Consider the following 19,115-nt stretch of genomic DNA (forward strand, 5'->3'; position numbering starts at 1 on the left):
AGTCCTTGATTTATTTTTGTAATCAAATAACTTAAACATATATCTATTAATGAAACTTAAACATGAGGAAACATACTTAAACATGAGGAAACATACTTAAACACAACTTAACATTCTGCGGTAGTGAGAGAGTTTTGTAGCACTCATTTCTTTGAAATCACACTGGTTACAGTTTCTCTCCTCTTTGAACAATAGGCCATGGTTCAAGCACAGTAAACACTTTGGCTGTTTCTGGTGGGGATGCGGTTACTTCTTTGTTGGTGGTGGTGGAGGCGGGGGGATCATTTTAGGTTTCACCTTCCTTTCTGATGTGTTGGTTTTGATGGGTAGATGCCTTCTTTTGTTCATTTCTTTGGCCTCTGGATTGAGAGGCTTGAATATGACAGCAGCCAGGTTACAGCTGGAGAAAGCAGCCGTGTTAAATTCCCAGCCAAGGATCCATCTGGCTAATGAAGACACGGTACAAGCCTTAGGCAGAGAGATTCAGAGTAATGAAAACCAAAACCCAGGCAGCAAGTCTGCATTTTCCAAATAGTAAATAACAGGGTAAAACCCAGGCAGCAAGTCTGCATTTTCCAAATAGTAAATAACAGGGTAATGAGGTCAAAGATTTCTAAACTAGCTTTGGAAAGTGGTCTTTTTCATAGAGAAGTACATGTACACCCACCTTCCATGTACTGATGGTCTGAGTTTCGTCTCTTCAGCAGGAAACTAGGCAGCAGTGAGAGTTATGTGTGAGCCTTTGCATGCACTGAGCAGTCCTCTGAGGTTGCTTTGTTTACTACTCCGAAGGAGCCAGTGGCCATCAGACCCGGATCTTTGCTATAGAATGCTTGCTTTGCTAGTGTCCGTGAAATACCACTTTTTAAGTCAACAACCGGGATAGCCGTTAGAGAACATGGCATTGTTACTGCTTGGTCATGCATTATAACAATTGAATTATGTTTATTTCACAGAACAGGGATAACTACATCCGTTCCTGCAAATTGCTCCCTGATGGCTGCACTCTCATAGTGGGAGGGGAAGCTAGTACCCTGTCCATCTGGGACCTGGCGGCTCCCACCCCGCGCATCAAGGCAGAGCTGACGTCCTCGGCCCCCGCCTGCTACGCCCTGGCCATCAGCCCGGACTCCAAGGTCTGCTTCTCCTGCTGCAGCGACGGCAACATCGCTGTGTGGGACCTGCACAACCAGACGCTGGTGAGGTGAGCGGGGGTGGTTTCCTAAGTTGGGGTTCCTTGGGTCAGAAAGGCCCCTCCCCCCATTTCTCCTACTTCTCTGCCTGTCCCCAGGTTCTCAGCCCACACAGGCCAGGCTTGGAACTGGGTGTCAGGACCGTGTCGCTGCCCTCAGGGGCTTACACTCTTGCTGCCGTGCTTGGGTGTCACCCAGACTTTATATTTACCTCCATAATGTTCCTATTCTTCATGCCAGATTTGTTTAAAAAACATCCCTGGCCTTTGCCAAGGGGCAGAATACCATGGATTAGATGGAGGTACAAAAGGTCCTCAACGCTAGATGTTTTTGGCTTTGCCTGGAACCTCATACGTGCAAACAGGAACCAACTGATACAGGATAACAGAAAATCAACAAAAGAACATTAGAAGAGATTCCACGAATTTAACCCACAAAATCGTTTTAAAGTAGCAGTGTTTCTCAATAACTAAATAAGCCGTGTCCAGGGGTCATTTCCCCCAGGAACAAGCCTAGCTGCCTGGAATCTGCCACCTTTGTGTCCTTCCTCGGCTCTGGCCAGCTCCCTCCCTCTGGCCAAGTTGATGCTCGTGTCTGGGATGTTAGAGAAAAGCCTTTTGAAAAGGAAGCCCTGGACTTCTCTGGTGGTCTAGTGGTTAAGAGTCTGACTGCCATTGCAGGGAACATGGGTCCGATCCCTGGTCTGGGAAGATCCCACACGCCATGGGGCAGCTAATACGCCCATGCACCACAACTGCCTATCCTGTGCTCCGCAACAAGAGAAGCCACCACAGTGAGAAGCCCATGCACCACAGCTAGGGAGTAGCCCCCCACTCGCCCCCCAAAAAAATGAATAAATAAATAAAGGAAGCACTGATTAAACATCTAAGGCAGATTGGGCCTGTGTTTGCCCTCTCATGTCACAGTTCATCTTCACTTAGAAACACTGCATGTGGTACATTTTTAGACTCATAGGTTACTTAGCAGAACTCCCTCCATGCTTCCAGGCCAAGAGCTGGAGGGAAGGAAGAGAGCATGGAACTCTTTAGAGCAGCTCACTCTTCAGCCTTTTTTGTAGAAATCTACCAAGTCTTACCACACCAGGCTCTGTCCCTGCATGTGGGTGACAGTCTGCAGTTATTTTATTTTATTTTTGTCACTCTCTGGGCAACTCAGAATGAGCAAAGTGAACAACTGGAGCCAGAGCCAATAGCCACTTCAAACTTCTAGCCTAGTGATTGTTGGTTATTTTTTCTTTGTTTTCTGCCTTTTTTTTTTACTTAATAAATACACTTTCAACATATTCATTTGAAGCGCTTTTCAAGTATTCATCTGTTTACCCCTGTCACTTGTGCACTGTTTTATCCTGATGTTATCATGGAGGCGCTGCAAAGGGGTTTGGTCACCTTGCCTTCTCGTGTGCTCTGAACTCCTGCTCTGTGCCAGCCCCTGGGGAGTAACTACCTGTTGGACATGATGGAGTCATGCCTCACACGTCTCTCTGTTTGGACTGGCAACACACAGCTAGTGGCCACCCTGTGTGACAGGGCAGTGCAGAGTCTGTTGAATATCTGTGTATCTCTGTGACCCAGCATGTTCTGAACAGCCCTAAAAGCTGCTTTCTAGGAGCCTTAGTGCAGAGCTGAGATAGGTAGATGGAGGGATGGAGAAATGAGCACCCACTACATGCTTGGGTCCCCAGAGAAACAGTTGTTCTCAAGGAGTCCAGGTATTTCATGAGTTTCAGAGGTAAGAAAAATTCAGAGGCTGAAATGAAAAGGAGGTCCTTGGGTTTCACAAGCTTTTTGAAGATGGAAAAGCAGCACTTTGGAAAGGTGGGGTAGGACTGCTATAGGCCTAGAGGACCAGCGGGGACAAAGACGCAAGCTGGGACTTTGAGGGACAGAGTTGGGGTGCATGGGGGAGAAGATCATGGTGGAAGTTCTGAGTAGTTTTCAGAAGAGAGACTTTGAAAGTACTGCTTTGTATCTTGTCTCAGAATTCAGGGCAGCAGTGGAGCTCACATCCTCTCCTCCATGCCCTTTACATTCCAAGCACAGCTTTAAAGTGTGAAGCTCTATGGGAATAGTAAGTTAACAGGAAGAAGAGGCAGTGGAAACTTTGCTCTGAGTGTTGAGTTCCCAAGCAGTTCTCTCATGGATTCTGCCTGGTTTGCCATTGTGATCGAGCCTTGGAACACCTCTCTCCTATTCTAGTCACTCCCCTGCCTGCTCCCTCTTGGTCTGCAAAACCAGGCCCATGACCCCCCACACCATCAGCCCTGTGGTGGGTTACATCACCCTCCCTTCAGCAAGCCCCACCTGAGGCCTGGCAGAACATCTGTGCTCAGCAAACCCCTGTTGGTTGGTCATTCTTGGTGGTGATTCATTGTGTGTGTGTGTGTGTGTGTGTGTGTATGTGTTTTAAGTATAGTTGATTTATACTGTTGTGCTAATTTCTGCTGTACAGAAATACATATATACATTCTTTTTCTATATTCTTTTCCATTATGGTTTATCTCAGAAGATTAGATGAAGTTCCCTGTGCTACAGAGTATGACCTTGTTGTTTATTCACTCTAAATGTAACATTTTCATCTACTAACCCCAAACTCCCAGTCCATCCCTCTCCCTCCACCCCATCCTATCCTTGGCAATCACAAGTGTGTTCTCTGGGTCTTTGGTGGTGGTTATTACTGAGGCACGAGATTCCCCTTCAAAAGAACAAAGGCCTTGTGCTGGGATTCCAGGCAGGACCATGCCCAGGGGTCAGTCAGCAATCAGCTCCCTCTGCCCCGTGCGTCTGAGTCAGGAGGCTGGCATGCCCCTTTGTCTCCAGGAGTCCAGATTTCCTAACGCAGGGCTTTTTCTAATAGAGAACGCGAGGTTGAGTCAATACATGAGCTCATGCTTTGCTGGCACGAAGGGCATCTTGGTGTTACTCACTCATGGAAATGGGTGTGCTCCTGGGCCCCGAGTCCATGATGTGGGGATACAGGCCTTTGCGGTTACAGGCAAGGCCTGCCTCTTTCTGTAAGGAATACACTTGGGATTCTGTGTTTGTCTTTTTTTTTCCCCTTTTCACACTTAAACACTTTTCCAGACCTGGGAGGAATTTCACCTTCCAGCAGATTTGTAAGAATAGCTCTTGGAGCGTATTTAACTTCTCCTGTGTGGTGACCTAAAACAGCATTCCATTTCTTCAGCACTTGGATCATGAAAAAAGGAAAAGAAAATCTGCAGGTGCCGTTTCCTCTGCTCCTCGAGGGAAGAAGGTTGGTTTGATCTTGCACATCAGCAGACACTGAGGAGATGACACACGCCCGGCGAGTCCAAAACTAACAACACAACAGTGTTTACCTTGAGCTCTGGCAGGAAATCATTATTCAATCTGGTTTGTTTTATCAGGCAATTCCAGGGCCACACGGACGGGGCCAGCTGTATTGACATTTCTAACGATGGCACCAAGCTCTGGACGGGCGGCTTGGACAACACGGTCCGGTCCTGGGACCTGCGCGAGGGGCGGCAGCTGCAGCAGCACGACTTCACCTCCCAGGTGCACGCTCGGCCCTCCCCGGGACCCACACGGTGCTCCGTGTGTGGCGCCCTCCCCAACCCTCGCCCCCAGGAGAGTGGGATCTAGACAAACAGACCGGACTTTTCATCTGAGACACACACACACACACACACACACACACACACATACAGACACACACACAGACACACACACACACACCCAAATCACCCTGAAACACTTAGGCTGGCTTTTAAAATGCTGTAGGTTAAGACTTGTTAGTTGTTTTGTTTATCGGTGAATTCATTGCAGGAATTTGTGCCGTGAAGAACGTACAGGGTCTGATGTGTTGTCCCTCTCCTCACCATCTGATGTAGGGGTGAGAGATGATTTGATTCTCATATAAATAGACCTTTAAAAATATGCAGGGATGTCACAAGTAGTAGAGAAAAATCACAACAGCTCTACAAGTTAATTCATTTCACTTACATCAGGGAGCTTAAAAAATACAGTGGTATCTCAGTGGATGCCTGTTTTATTAGTCATCCCTTAGAAATTGGAGTCATGGCTGACTAGATTTATGGAGTTTTGAAATGATGGGAAAATGGCAACTTTGATTGTGCATTGTGGAGATTATTTAGATGTCAAGTGTCTGAATCTAGGCCTGTTTGGGGAAAGACAGTGCTTGCCATGTTAAGTGTTTTCTGATGGTGGAATTGTTTTGTTTTGTCATGACTTATTTACTTTTTATTTTGGAAATAAAAGTAATTCGACTCAGAAAAATAGGACAGAAATGGAAAGCAACTATACATTCAACTAAATTTCATGTCCCTGTCAAAATTTTGTTGAGTTCCTTATAGTCTTCCCTGTTCCTTTCCAGCCCTGTTTCCATTATGGTTAGGATTCTATTTTCGGTCTGCCTTTTTTTATATTAAAAAAAAAAACTTCTTATGAAAAATTTCAAATATATATGAGAACAGAGAATGTTCAAGCATATATGAAAGCACAGAGAATTATATGATAAACTCCATATGCCCATCACCCAACTTCAGTTCCTAACACATAATCCTTCTCATCTGTCATCCCTGCCCCCAAACACTGGATTATGTTTATTAAAGTAAATCCCAGACATTGTATCATTTCATCCATAAGTATTTCAGTTAGTATCTATAAAAGACAGGCTTTCAAGAATCCACGTGCAATACAGGAGACGTGGAGTTCGATCCCTGGGTCATTAAGATCCCCTGGAGGAGGAAATGGCAACCCACTCCAGTATTCTTCCCTGAAAAATCTCATGAATAGAGAAACCTGGAGGGCTGTTGTCCATGGGGTTGCAAGAGTTGGTTATGACTTAGTGACTAAACCACCACCACTAACTGTAAAAGACAACCTTTTCAGACAACACACATGAATACCTTTATTACTTCCTGAGAATTTATTTCTTGATTTTATCACCCATGGAGTAAGTGTTGTTTTTCTTTCTCTCAATTTGTTTCTTAAAGGTCTTTAACACTTGACTTATCTGAGTTGGGTTGCTTGTCCTGTAGACTTTGCCACAGCCTGCGCTTTACTTATTACGTCCTCCTGTTCTTGCTAGTTTTCCCCTTTGTTGTCTGTTCACTTCCCAGGTCTATATGGGCAAACTACTCAGTGAGCCTCTCTGCTTCTTGTAGATATTCTCTCTTGGGTATTGCCCAACTGGAGAGTGGCTGGCCGTGGGCATGGAGAGCAGCAACGTGGAAGTCCTCCACGTGAACAAACCTGACAAGTACCAGCTACATCTCCACGAGAGCTGTGTGCTGTCCCTAAAATTCGCTTATTGTGGTGAGTTCCACTGAAAGGAAACCGGAGGACGCCGGTGGCCAAAATGGAAAATACTTCTAAAAAAATACAGTGGAGATCATATCTGGAAAAAATGTTGTTCTCTGAGCAGCTGGATGCAATCATTCTATTGTCTTAAAATTGTCTCTCAGAGCATAGTGATGTCTGTTTCGGTCTGTTTCCCTAATTTGAGAAAAGTCAGCAGGCGATAAAATTGCCTAATACAAGGTTTTGATGCATGTTTGTTTTTAGTGAAGAGAATCAGAAGTGTGGGTGGAGGGCAGTTAGGTACCACTCTGAGGGGGATGGGTGGGAGTTTGTAGGAGAATAGGGCAGGAGTAGAGGAAGTCGTTGTGGACTGACCAGGATGAGGAGCCCATGGTGAGAGAAGGGAGCATTTCGGGGCACCCAGACCATTACACTCTGCAGTGAGGAAAATGAGGAGAGAAGTTCATGGGGAATACTTATTCATGAGATGAAGGATGGATTAATAGCTATCACATTACTGACCACATTCTATGTGCCATATATCCTATCTGCCATTTAACTTAGATTCCTCATTCAATCCTTTCAAGTCCCATTTATCATAAGGAGACTAACAGAAAATAGCTTCATTGATTGACAGAGGACCCACTGTGTGCTGGGTGTGAAGCTACTTGTCATGTATCCAGTGGCTCGTGGGACTGACATGGTCCCTGCCACCACTTTGGTTAAACCCAAGATCACAGATGGTTCACAATGGAGCCCATATTTAAAACCTGCCCTCTCTACTTATGTCACACCCTTGGGCATGATAGCTTATAATTAAACAATGCTCTGAGTTTGATTAAGTTCAGGTAGCTAATATATACCAGGAATTTTGATCTTATTACCTGTTCCTTTGCTAATTCTAGGTAAATGGTTTGTGAGTACTGGAAAAGATAACCTCCTCAATGCTTGGAGGACCCCCTATGGAGCTAGTATATTCCAGGTAAGTCAGTGCTCCTCGCCTAGAATGGCAACAGTTGGACTACAGTGTTCCTGATGATGCTGGAAGTGAAGGTGCCTTGGAGGGACAGGGCCTGGAGCATCTCTGTTCCACACCAAACACACGTCCATTGTTTTCTCTTCCAGTCCAAAGAGTCCTCATCTGTGCTCAGCTGTGACATCTCTGTGGATGACAAATACATTGTCACTGGCTCAGGGGACAAGAAGGCTACAGTCTATGAAGTCATCTACTGAAAACATTATGTGGTTTAATGTTTATAGTTGAATTGGGCCAAAATGTTTTGAATTTGTAGAAATAGAAAAGTCGTAACTTTAAAAACACAAAAACCTGTTTCCAAGCCTTGACACAAAACTACTTTGCGTCTACAAAGAGGAGGCAACAAGCACATCAAGAGAAGGTCACCTATCTACCTAGACCAAATGGAGCACCGAGGCAACGTGGACAGAGGGGTGAGGGTTGCAGGCTCCAGGAACGGAGCCTGCCAGCCCAGGCAGAGTTCATCTTTTTCTTTCTGTGAGGTCTGCCGAGATTACCTTTCTGTTCCTTGTGGTTTCCCTCCTATCTGTCCTTGGTAGATCAGTGGTGTCTCCAATGAACTCGTTTCCTGGTTTTGCATCTTGTGAAATGTTTTTTTTGTATTTTTGTTGAAGGTTAAACATTTGTATAAATTGTAAATATATTTGGTTTATTACAGTAAAGGCTTTAGTACCAATAAGTGGTTTTTCCTTCTCCTCCATTATTGTTTTTAATCATTGGTGTGGGTTCTATAAGCGAAATTCAGAAATTTGTAGAGGAAGTTTTAAAATGTGCTTCTCGTTTTATAAATATATTTGGTCTCAGACTCCTGGTGCACTAGGACCTAGTTACCTCTTCTGAGTTAATCAGGAAGTCAAGAGGAAGAATAATAAGTAACCAAAGGTTTATTAATGATGATTTTATTTGGAAAGCTAACATAACATGACTTAAGCCAAGATTCATTCTTTTGTTTGGAAACTCTTGTGATTCGAGGTTGTCAATTAAAGCTTACTTTTTCTTGGAGATTCACTGGGAGACAGAATACCCTGTTTTTCTAGGAAAGCTTGGCGCTTTCAGATCTATAGTCCCCCTTTACAGGCTTTACATTTCAAGAAATGGAGGTGACTTGGGTTTAGTGCTAAGACTGATGATATCCACAAAGTTATGGAGTTCATTAAACTGTAGAAGAAAGGTGCCTGCTGGTTTTATCTCATTAATACTTATTTGATCTATTATATTAATTGACTTAAGCCAACCACACCCAGCACTTTGCTCCATCCTTCTCATTAAGGCTTTCCCTACAGCTGCAGCCCTTGCTGCCTGTCATTAGTCTGGTCTTTATCTTCGTGGACAAGCTTTTACTAATTTGATTAGATGGAACCTGTAACCCTGGGCTTTTAATAAGTTGCCATGCATGATTCCTTCTGAAAAGGCCACATGGCTCATTCTTTATATACCTATTATTTACTGCTGTATTTTCAAAAATCATGGCTAATAATTTCAAGCCAGGTTTTCTGGCTGTTTAAAAATAGCACCTAAGGAATTTTATAATGTCCTTGTTTTCTTAGGATCCAGCAAGTTGTTGTCAGTTTGTCTTAATATTTTTTATTTGTTATCCAGACCATCTTGTTTTTATACACTTAACATTATTTTGTTTACTTTTTGTCAAAATAATGTTTATGTACAGTTTGTTAAATATTTTCTCTTCTCATTAAGTGGATGGCAAAGGCCTAATTACTGAAGCTGATTTCTCTCTCATCCCTTCCCTGTATAATGAAGCAGGTTTTTATACTACAGAGTCTGATGGGTTCATAACATACTGTTTACCTTTTCTGGTCTCTCTCCTTCCTGCCTCACCTTCCCTGTTTTCTGTAATAGTAGAGTAGAAGTTAAGTTGCTATAACAGCACCCAACAATACAGTGGCTCTGAGACCACAAAGGGTTTGTGTCTTATCCACGTGTGACCCAGAGACCCAGGCCATTGGTGCAGCTCTGGGCATCCACAGTTACTCCCATGGTCTCTAGTCCCAGCCTCCAGAGGGACTGGAGTCCTCCTTCCCAGAGGGAAAGAGTGGGAGTCCAGGAGAAGGATGTCCTCTGAGGCAGGTGACTAGGAGTTTCTCTATCATTTCCATTACCAGTCCATTGGCGGAGACCTAGACATGGGGGAGTCTGGGGGTTGTCTCTTCCTGTGAAGTGGGTACCCATGGAGAAGGGAGAATATATTTGGAGGGATTCTGGATTAAGGAAATAGTCCCATTTTCTGTTAGTGCATTTTTTCCCTTCATGCTTTATGGTTTCCCAAGCTCCCAATATTCTTTCTCTCATGGGATTTTCTGAGGGTCTAGATCTTTATCAGTTCATCAGTTATCTTCAATTTAATGAAACCACTTCCATTTGCTTTTGGTTGAGACTCTGGTCTGATCCCAGAAAAGGTGTTCTGTAGAGCTCATCCCTCTGTTCAAGGTTTGGAATCTTGGGGGACTGCTCAGTTGATTGTTTCTCCACTCGCAAAATGAGAATGATAAAATAGTCATGCCTACATCTCAGGGTCTTGAAGATCAGAATCTGGTGTGTGAAGCATGACTGGGAGCACCATCTATGAGTGGGAGATTTCCTCCTCAACCGTAAAGTTAGGAGGCCCCACCCCTTTTCTCCAGGAAACTGGAATCATGTGATTGTTGAAATCTGGGTAAGCCAAATGTTTATGTACCTCTTGCTTTGAAAAATGGATTGTAAATTAGGATTCAACAGATTCAAATCCATCTAGAGAGCCCTGCAAGGCAGGTTTACATATAAAAGTATCAAGAGATGATTGTCATTATCCCTATAGAAGTAACCAAGGTTCAGGGAAGCTGTGTCCTCCCAACCAAATGGGAGATAGAACCAAATTCAGGCTTATTCTTTTGAGTTTCATAAAGTGACCTGTGATTTTCCCAAGCTCTCTAAATTTCCTTTTCATTTCATTTGAAATATTTACAACTTGCACATTTCTCTGGTGTATATAGGTGTATGAAAGTGAAAGTGTTAGTCATTCACTCGTGTCTGACTCCTTGCAACCCCATGGACTGTAGCCCACCAGGCTGCTCTGCCTATGAAATTCTCCAGGCAAGAATACTGGAGTGAGTAGCCATTTCCTTCTCTAGGGGATCTTCCTGACCAAGGGATCAAACCCAGGTCTCCCACACTGCACGCAGATTCTTTACTGTCTGAGCCACCAGGATTTATGACTGAATTTAACCAAATGATTGTTTTCCCTATTCTTTGTAATAGGTTTTATTAATATTTGTTTAATCTTTTTTTTCTATCACTCACAGTCCTAACCTTGAATATAAGTTTCTGTCATGTTTTCTTTCATGGCATTGAAGTTTGCTGGATAATAATTGAAGGCCTAGTAAGATTGGTTTTGTAATACCTTTTTCATTACCAGATGTTTCTAGTACTACTTATTTCATAATAACAAAATATTTCATCAATATGATAATTAAAATTTTTAAAGTTTCTGTTATTTGACGGATGATAGGGAACTGTTTTATAAATTATAAAAATCCTCACAGTGGCCTGAGAGATGGGACTTTCTTTTTTTCTTGGCTGCATGGCATGTGGAACTTCCCTGGCCAGGGATCAAAAGCATGACCCCTGCATTGGAAGCATGGAGTCTCAGCCACTGGATCACCAGGGAAGTCCTGAGAGATTTTTCCATCTTTGAAGATTCTTTGAAGATTTCATGACTGGTAAGTAGCAGCTGGCTCCAAAGCATTCATACAGGGATTTTAAAAATTGCACTTTTGCTAATGGCACAATGAGGTAGTGACTTTCCCAAAAGTTTTCCAACAAATCAGACAGAGGGGATGAAATTCTTAATTTCAGCATGCTGTTTAATTCCATCAAGGGACTGTTGCCTCTGCCATCAGCTTGAACATGAGGAAGGATATTTCATACTTTCCACTGCTGTAGATCATGGCTTGTTTGTTTCTCAAGGATGTCTTCTCTTTACTCTTCCTTTGGCAGTGAAATCATCAAATCACCAGTTTCAGGCTTCCCCAAGCAAGATGAAGCTTGTGTGAGGCGCATTTTCTGCCCCAGCAAACTTACTCTCCAGATAGCCAAGGCTTCTCTGGCTATATAGTTGTCCTAGTACAACTAGTTATATGTACAACAAACTAGTCCTAGTACAACAAACAGTTATATGGTTTGGTGTTAGTTGGATTCCTGTTTTTAGACACATTGTTTTCAAACTTTAGTCTGCATCAGAATCACCAGAGGACTAGCTAAAATTCAGATTTCTGGGCCCCAGTCTCAGAGTTTTTGATTCACTAGGCCAGGGTGGGACCAGAGAATCTGCATTTCTCGCAAGTTCTAGTTGATCCTGAGGCTGCTGGTCTGGAGACCACACTTAGAGCACAGCTAATCTAGAATAGTTACACATAACTGACAGAATGTGGTCCAGTGGAGAAGGGAATGGCAAACCACTTCAGTATTCTTGCCTTGAGAATCCCATGAACCTTATGAAAAGGCAAAATGATAGGATATTGAAAGAGGAACTCCCCAGGTGCCCAATATGCTACTGGAGATCAGTAGAGAAATAACTCCAGAAAGAATGAAAGGATGGAGCCAAAGCAAAAACAATACCCAGTTGTGGATGTGACTAGTGATAGAAGCAAGGTCCGATGCTGTAAAGCAATATTGCATAGGAACCTGGAATGTCAGGTCCATGAATCAAGGCAAATTGGAAGTGGTCAAACAGGAGATGGCAAGAGTGAACGTTGATATTCTAGGAATCAGTGAACTAAAATGGGCTGGAACGGGTGAATTTAACTCAGATGACCCTTATATCTACTACTGTGGGCAGGAATCCCTTATAAGAAATGGAGTAGCCATCATGGTCAACAAAAGAGTCCAAAATGCAGTACTTGGATACAATCTCAAAAACGACAGAATGTTCGTTTCAAAGGCAAACCATTCAATATCACGGTAATTCAAGCCTATGCCCCAACCAGTAATGCTGCAGAAACTGAATTTGAATGGTTCTATGAAGACCTACAAGACCTTTTAGAACTAACACCCAAAAAAGATGTCATTTTCATTCTAGGAAACTGGAATGCAAAAGTAGGAGGTCAAGAAACACCTGGATTAACAGGCAAATTTGGCCTTGAAATACATAATGAAGCAGGACAACGGCTAATAGAGTTTTGCCAAGAAAATGCACTGGTCATAGCAAACACCCTCTTCCAACAACACAGGAGAAGACTCTACACATGGACATCACCAGGTGGTCAACACCGAAATCAGATTGATCATATTCTTTGCAGCCAAAGATGGAGAAGCTCTATAGAGTCAGCAAAAACAAGACTGGGAGCTGACTGTGGCTCAGATCATGGACTCCTTATTAAAAAATTCAGACTTAAATTGAAGAAAGTAGGGAAAACCACTAGACCATTCAGGTATGACCTAAATCAAATCCCTAATGATTATACAATGGAAGTGAGAAATAGATTTAAGGGACTAGATCTGATAGAGTGCCTGATGAACTATGGAATGAGGTTCATGACATTGTACAGGAGACAGGGATCATGACCATCCCCATGGAAAAGAAATGCAAAAAAGCAAAATGGCTGTCTGGGGAGGTCTTAGAAAACAGCTGTGAAAAGAAGAGAGGCGAAAAGCAAAGGAGAAAAGGAAAGATATAAGCATCTGAATGCAGAGTTCCAAAGAATAACAAGGACAGATAAGAAAGCCTTCCTCAGTGATCAATGCAAAGAAATAGAGGCAAACAACAGAATGGGAAAGACTAGAGATCTCTTCAAGAAAATTAGAGATACCAAGGAAATATTTCATGCAAAGATGGGCTCAATAAAGGACAGAAATGGTATGGACCTAACAGAAGCAGAAGATATTAAGAAGACAGCAAGAATACACAGAAAAACTACACATAGAAGATCTTCACGACCAAGATAATCACAATGGTGTAATCACTCACCTAGAGCCAGACATCCTGGAATGTGAAGTCAAGTGGGCCTTAGAAAGCATCACTACGAACAAAGCTAGTGGAGGTGATGGAATTCCAGTGGAGCTATTTCAAATCCTGAAAGATGATGCTGTGAAAGTGCTGCACTTAATATGCCAGCAAATATGGAAAACTCAGCAGTGGCTGCAAGACTGGTAAAGGTCAGTTTTCATTCCAATCCCAAAGAAAGACAATGCCAAAGAATGCTCAAACTACCGTGCAATTGCACTCATCTCACATGCTAGTAAAGTAATGCTCAAAATTCTCCAAGCCAGGCTTCAGCAATACATGAACCATAAACTTCCAGATGTTCAAGCTGGTTTTAGAAAAGGCAGAGGAACCAGAGACCAAATTGCCAACATCCGCTGGATCATCAAAAAAGCAAGAGAGTTCCAGAAAAACCTATTTCTGCTTTATTTGCCAAAACCTTTTACTGTGTGGATCACAATAAACTGTGGAAAATTCTTTAAGAGGTGGGAATATCAGACCACCTGACCTGCCTCTTGAGAAACCCGTATGCAGGTCAGGAAGCAACAGTTAGAACTGGACATGGAGCAACAGACTGGTTCTAAATAGGAAAAGGAGTACATCAAGGCTGTATATTGTCACCCTGCTTATTTAACTTATATGCAGAGTACATCATGAGAAACGCTGGGCTGGAGGAAGCACAAGCTGGAATCAAGATTGCCGGGAAAAATATCAATAACCTCAGATATGCAGATGACACTACCCTTATGGCAGAAAGTGAAGAGGAACTAGAAAGCCTCTGGATGAAAGTGAAAAAGGAGAGTGAAAAAGTTGGCTTAAAGGTCAACATTCAGAAAACTAAGATCATGGCATCTGGTCCCATCACTTCATGGGAAATAGATGGGGAAACAGTGTCAGACTTTATTTTGGCTGGCTCCAAAATCACTGTAGTTGGTGATTGCAACCATGAAATTAAAAGATGCTTACTCCTTGGAAGGAAAGTTATGACCAACCTAGATAGCATATTGAAAAGCAGAGACATTAGTTTGCCAACAAAGGTCTGTCTAGTCAAGGCTGTGGCTTTTCCAGTGGTCATGTATGGATGTGAGAGTTGGACTATGAAGAAAGCTGAGCGCTGAAGAATTGATGCGTTTGAAATGTGGTGTTGGAGAAGACTCTTGAGAGTCCCTTAGACTGCAAGGAGATCCAACCAGTCCATTCTAAAGAGATCAGTCCTTAGTGTTCTTTGGAAGGACTGATGCTAAAGCTGAAACTCCAATACTTTGGCCACCTCATGCAAAGAGTTGACTCATTGGAAAAGACTCTGATGCTGGGAGGGATTGAGGGCAGGAGGAGAAGGGTACAGCAGAGGATGAGATGGCTGGATGGCATCGCCAACTCGATGTACGTGAGTTTGAGTGAACTCTGGGAGTTGGTGATGGGCAGGGAGGCCTGGCGTGCTGCAATTCATCGGGTCGCAGAGTCGGACATGACTGAGTGATTAAACTGAACTGAACTGAATCTAGAATAGTAATCTGTACAATAGAGCTGTCAGTGTTTATCTAGAGAGCTATCAACTATTAGAGTATATTCATATTCTCTCATAATGCTGTATTTTTAGCTTTGGGCTGAGGATTAAAAGCAAAATGGCAATAAAATGTAGATGTACTTTGGTGAGGTTGCCCTTTCATTAGTCTCTGTTCCCAAAACTAACTTTTCAAGTTGACTATTATAATAGGTCTAAACCAAAATTGAGACCTTAAAGTTGTTTTTTTTAACAACTTACTCATTACTCATTGTGAATTGTGTGAGTGTTATAAGGCTTGGAAAACCTACCATGATGACCTCATATAGTAGAAGAAGCCTTGAGAATGTACAGTGTTTGATGGAAGTGGTGATGCATAATTAAGATTAGAAATCATTCTTTGAAAACTGGAATACTTAACTATATGTAGAACAGTAAGCTGCTGACTTTATCAAGTGTCTTCATTCATCAAATTGTCATATTAGATTCAGTCAGTCAGCCAGTATTTATTGAATAGGTGACCTGAGCATGTGGCAAGGTGGTCACTGGGCTGACTGAGCTGAAATTATTCCATCGGGGGTGCTGGGGAAGAATCTACTGGTGGTAATGGAGCAGGATGTGGGAGAGGCTCTGCCCTAAGGAGACCCACAGTAGGATGGGCAGGCAGCTTGCGGCAGTCTTGGATGTGAATTACTCATTTGACATTAGGTGGCGAGGGCAGCCAGTGAGTACCATTCCAGCAAGCATTTGGAAGAACGTCCATGTGCCAGGCACTGGGCCAAGGGCTTCCAGATGTTTTCTCAGAAAAAAAATTTTTTATTCATGAGAGTGTCCTACATCTCTGATTTGGAAAATGGGGCAAGGTACAAAGAAGAAAATAAAAACCTGTCATTGTACCACCTACAAATAATACATTATTGTTTTTATGCCAATTATGTTATCTATAATATAGATGATTAATAATGGTGAGCAGTTTGTTGAGTGTTCTCTATGTGCCAAGGACAGTTGTATATTTTATCTCACTGAATTTTCACAAAAGCCCAATGAACTAGTTACTGGTTTCATACTCATTTAACCAGTGAAGAAACTAAGATTCAATAACCAACTTGAGATCATACATCTAATTGTTGGCAGAGTGAGATTTAACCCAGGCAGTCAGATTCCAAAGCCCATTGTCTTAATTCTACAGTTTAACCTCCTTGCCCAAGTGGTTTTGGAACCTGCTGCTCACTTTTTCATTTTCAGCTTGAGGTATAATTGACAAGTAAAACAGTAGGTATTTTAAAGTGTCCAACATATACATTTGATATATGTATACACTGTGAGAGGATTCTCCACATTCAATTAATTAACCTGGGCTCTTTTTTTCCCCACATACTTATCTTTCTTTTTTTTTTCTTTAAGTGAGAACACAAGTTTTATCTTCCTAACAAATTTCAGTAATATGATACATTATTATAATCCTCAATGTTGTTCATCTTATATCTGTAAATCTGTACCTTTTACCAACCTCTCCCTATTTCTCTCACCCCCTTCAGCCCCTGGCAACTATCCTTCAACTCTGAGTGACTTTTTTTTTTTTTTTTTTTTAAGATTTCACATATAAATGATACCATGCAATATTTGTCTTTCTCTGTCTGGCTTATTTCACTGCACTTAATGCCCTCTAAGTTATTCTATGTTATCACAATTGCCAAGGTTTCCTTTTTAAAGGCTGAATAATATTCTGTTTTTTATATAGGTATGTATGTGTATATATACCCATATACATACATATGTCACATTTCCTTTATCCATCTGTTGATGAACACAAGGTAGAATGTTGTTATTATACCTTGGCTATTGTGTATGATGCTGCAGTGGGGGATGCACATATTTCTTTAAGATGATTTCATTTCCTTTGGATGGCTACAAAGAAGTGGGGTTGCTAGATCACACCATAGTTTTATTTTTAATATCTTGAGAAACCTCTATAGTATTTTCTGTAGTGGCTGAGCCAGTTTACATTCCCACCAAGAGTTCCCTTTCTTCATGTTCTGGCCAGTGTTTGTCAGCTCTTGTCTTTTTGGTTATTCTAACAGATTTGAGGTGATACCTCCTTGTGGTTTTGATTTGCATATTCTGATGATCAGTGATGTTGAAAACTTTTTCATATATTTGTTGGCCTTTTGTATGTCTTTTGGGAAAATGGCCATTCAGGTCTTTTGCTCATTTTTAAAAATTAGGTTATTTGAAGATTTTTTTGTATTCAGTTAACTTTATTATTAAAATTTATTCACAAACAACTTACAGTGATGAATTTACTACAATTTGCCCTATCATTTATTAGGCATATAAGCTATTCCAAACACTAAGATACAATTCTTATAAAGCAAATGTTTGTATATCATATTCTGTTATATCATATATATATATTCTGTTGTATATCATATTATTTCTGTTCCTTTCCTTAAAATTAATCCCAACAAGTGGAATTACTGCATCAAAAGATAGAATGATGTTTCAAATCTTTGATATTATTCACTGCCAAATTGCCTTCCAGAAATATCACTACTCCCAGCAAAGCATGGCAGTGGTAACTTGTTTCATGGCAAATAGATGGGGGAAAGTGGAAACAGTGATAGACTTTATTTCCGTGGGCTTAACTTCACTGTGGACAGTGACTGCAGCCATCAAAAGATGCTTGCTCCTTGGAAGAAAAGTTATGGCAAACTTAGTGTTTTTAAAAGCAGAGACATCACTTTGACAACAAAGGTGCATTTAGTCAACAGTATGGTTTTTCCAGTAGTCATGTATGGATGTGAGAGTTGGACTATAAAGAAAGCTGAGTGCCGAAGAATTGATGCTTTTGAACTGTGGTGTTGGAGAAGACTCTTGTGCTTTGGACTGCAAGAAGATCAAACTAGTCATTCCTAAAGGAAATCAACTCTGAATATTCATTGGAAGGAGTGATGTTGAAGCTCCAATACTTTGGTCACCTTGAAGAGCTGACTCATCTGAAAAGACCCTGATGCTGGGAAAAATTGAGGGCAGGAGAAGAAGGAGGCAACAGAGGATGAGATGGTTGGATGGCATCATCGACTCAATGGAAATGAGTTTGAGCAAACTTGGGGAGATGGTGAAGGACAGGGAAGCCTGGAATGCTGTAGTCCATGGGGTAGCAAAGAGTTGGACATGACTGAGTGACTGAACAACAATATTGTTCTTATTCTAAAAAATATTTGCTAATAATAGGCCATAAATGACATCTCATTTTCCCATTTAGTTTTGTTCTAACTTAGATTCATTCTTTGAAAGGATCCCAAAGAGCTTCAGTCAGTTCAGTTCAGTTCAGTCACTCATTCGTGTCTTTGATCATCCTATCCCCATACCTAAGATGTCTGTTCTGTTAATGATTCCTAGAAAAACTTTCATAGACTGGAGAGTTTCTTTTGGCCATCTAAAGTGGATGTCCAGCTTTTTCAAGGTATCTTTCTCTTGTATAAACTTGTAGGTTTTTCGTTTTGATATTAAGGATCAATAGTTTTTAATAATTTACTGTGTTAATATTTTCCATCATTATTCTTTGCTGGCCTCAAGTGATCATTTAGAAACCACAATGATGGTAAACCTTAGTAATGAATTAAAAGCAGGGGACTAGGATGTACTTCTGTACCATTTTTGTTGTTTAAAATAAGAGGCTTTTCTGTAGTTGCATGAGTAATATCCCACTTGTAATGAGGACATAAACCTGGCACTGTTACCAGAACACCGCATTTGGAATCGGCTCCCATCAGGTAAGGATCCCAGGGGTGATTTATACAACCTTGGGCAAGCTTCTCAGTCCCTCGGGGTTTTTCTTCAACTATCAAATTGGAATAAAAATGCCTATCTCATAGGACTGTTGAAGAAATTAAATAAGTTGCCCCTTTTTTTTTAAGAACTCAACAGTTGAACAATTTTAAGAAATTTGAGATTTTTAAAACAAAGTTTAATAATTTTTATCAATTTTTGAGACTTTATGTTGAGAATTTAATATGATGCTGGTCACATTTTCTTTGAGAAACTTCCATTTGAATCTGAGTTGTGCTAACCACTGAAGTCACCT

General features: G+C 41.6%; 1 protein-coding gene across 4 annotated transcripts in view; it reads left to right on the forward strand.

The window, feature by feature from the left end:
• The window catches only part of LOC138433508 (transducin-like enhancer protein 1), a 92,543-nt gene extending 84,314 nt beyond the window's left edge, over positions 1-8,229 (forward strand). For all 4 annotated transcript variants that reach the window (XM_069576295.1, XM_069576296.1, XM_069576297.1 and 1 more), the window contains exons 16-20: positions 957-1,204; positions 4,600-4,747; positions 6,379-6,529; positions 7,420-7,496; positions 7,640-8,229. In XM_069576295.1, the coding sequence (XP_069432396.1) occupies positions 957-1,204; positions 4,600-4,747; positions 6,379-6,529; positions 7,420-7,496; positions 7,640-7,747 (732 nt within the window). In that variant the 3' untranslated portion in view covers positions 7,748-8,229. The remainder of the gene's footprint in view (positions 1-956; positions 1,205-4,599; positions 4,748-6,378; positions 6,530-7,419; positions 7,497-7,639) is intronic.
• The last annotated feature ends 10,886 nt before the right edge of the window (positions 8,230-19,115 follow it).

This window comes from Ovis canadensis, chromosome 2, assembly GCF_042477335.2.
Source record: "Ovis canadensis isolate MfBH-ARS-UI-01 breed Bighorn chromosome 2, ARS-UI_OviCan_v2, whole genome shotgun sequence".
In the NCBI taxonomy this organism is placed as follows: domain Eukaryota; kingdom Metazoa; phylum Chordata; class Mammalia; order Artiodactyla; family Bovidae; genus Ovis; species Ovis canadensis.